Source organism: Sphaeroforma arctica (genome assembly GCF_001186125.1).
Source record: "Sphaeroforma arctica JP610 unplaced genomic scaffold supercont1.8342, whole genome shotgun sequence".
Taxonomy (NCBI): domain Eukaryota; class Ichthyosporea; order Ichthyophonida; genus Sphaeroforma; species Sphaeroforma arctica.
The window spans coordinates 1-1,077 of NW_014032216.1; the positions used below are offsets into that span (position 1 = coordinate 1).

The 1,077-nt window shown below is 44.3% G+C and overlaps 1 protein-coding gene across 1 annotated transcript; it reads left to right on the forward strand.

The window, feature by feature from the left end:
- Positions 1-482: 482 nt before the first annotated feature.
- On the forward strand, positions 483-680 carry SARC_16547 (hypothetical protein; the record flags this gene model as incomplete). Its single annotated transcript, XM_014289348.1, has 1 exon — positions 483-680. A coding segment is annotated over one exon (198 nt), but the record flags the coding sequence as incomplete, so codon positions are not given.
- Positions 681-1,077: the final 397 nt, after the last annotated feature.

Consider the following 1,077-nt stretch of genomic DNA (forward strand, 5'->3'; position numbering starts at 1 on the left):
TTTATGTTGAAGTCGTGGTGTTTGGGGCTTTAAGGTTTAGGGTTTGTGCTGTGTGTTGACCACTCAGTAAGCTCTTGAGTGCTGTCAGAGTTGACTGACGATCCTTCCTGATACCGTTCCTTCCGCATTCTACTTGGCCATTCCTGTTACGAGCCACGATTAGCTTGGGCCTATCAGACCCATTAGTCGCTGTACCTCCCACAATGTGGGTATGGTTGAAAACGCACAATTAGCTTCTCTGTCTGTCTGTCTCTCTCTCTCTCTCTCTCTCTCACTCGCTCCCACTTTATAGTTGGAACAAAAAGCAAAGCAGAATCACCGCACAATCCTTGCACTGTTGCGATGGGTGCTATATCAAACCCCTATACCACACCAGATCATGCACCCAATGCATATCATCTCCCCAACAAACAAACACAGACACACAAACACAAACACAAACACAAACACAAGCACAAACACAAAAACAAACACAAACACAGGATACGGAACTAGGGGGATTTGCGGATAGGCCTGGAGATATGGCAGACCCCTTCCACACCCTGTTTGGGCTGGCTGGATTGCAAATGCTAGATGCTGCGCCGGAGTTGGGTCGAATAGACCATATATACTGTATGCCAACAAGAGTCATGCAGGAGATAGCGGATGTGGTGCCGGTGATAGCTAGCTTTGACGAATAAACCTGTATACATGTGTATGCGAGGCTCATGCTAAGCCGGAGTGGTACGTCAGTGACTAGGCTGACTCGTTATTACGGTTATTAGTGTGGAGCTATATGGCCGTGAGTGCGGGAGTTGTGTTATTAGGAACGCATCAGCACATGGCCTCTTAATTGTATCAACTGTGTGTTTGTAATTTTTCTTTGTCGTATTTATATCAGTGTGTGTTTGTGCTCTGTCGTATTTATATCTGTGTGTTTGTATTCTGTCGTATTTATATCAGTTTGTGTTTGTACTCTGTCGTATTTATATCTGTGTGTTTGTATTCTGTCGTATTTATATCAGTGTGTGTTTGTACTTGTCGTATTGATAGCAGTGTGCCTAATACATATGTTGGTACGGTAGGAAAGATTAAGAG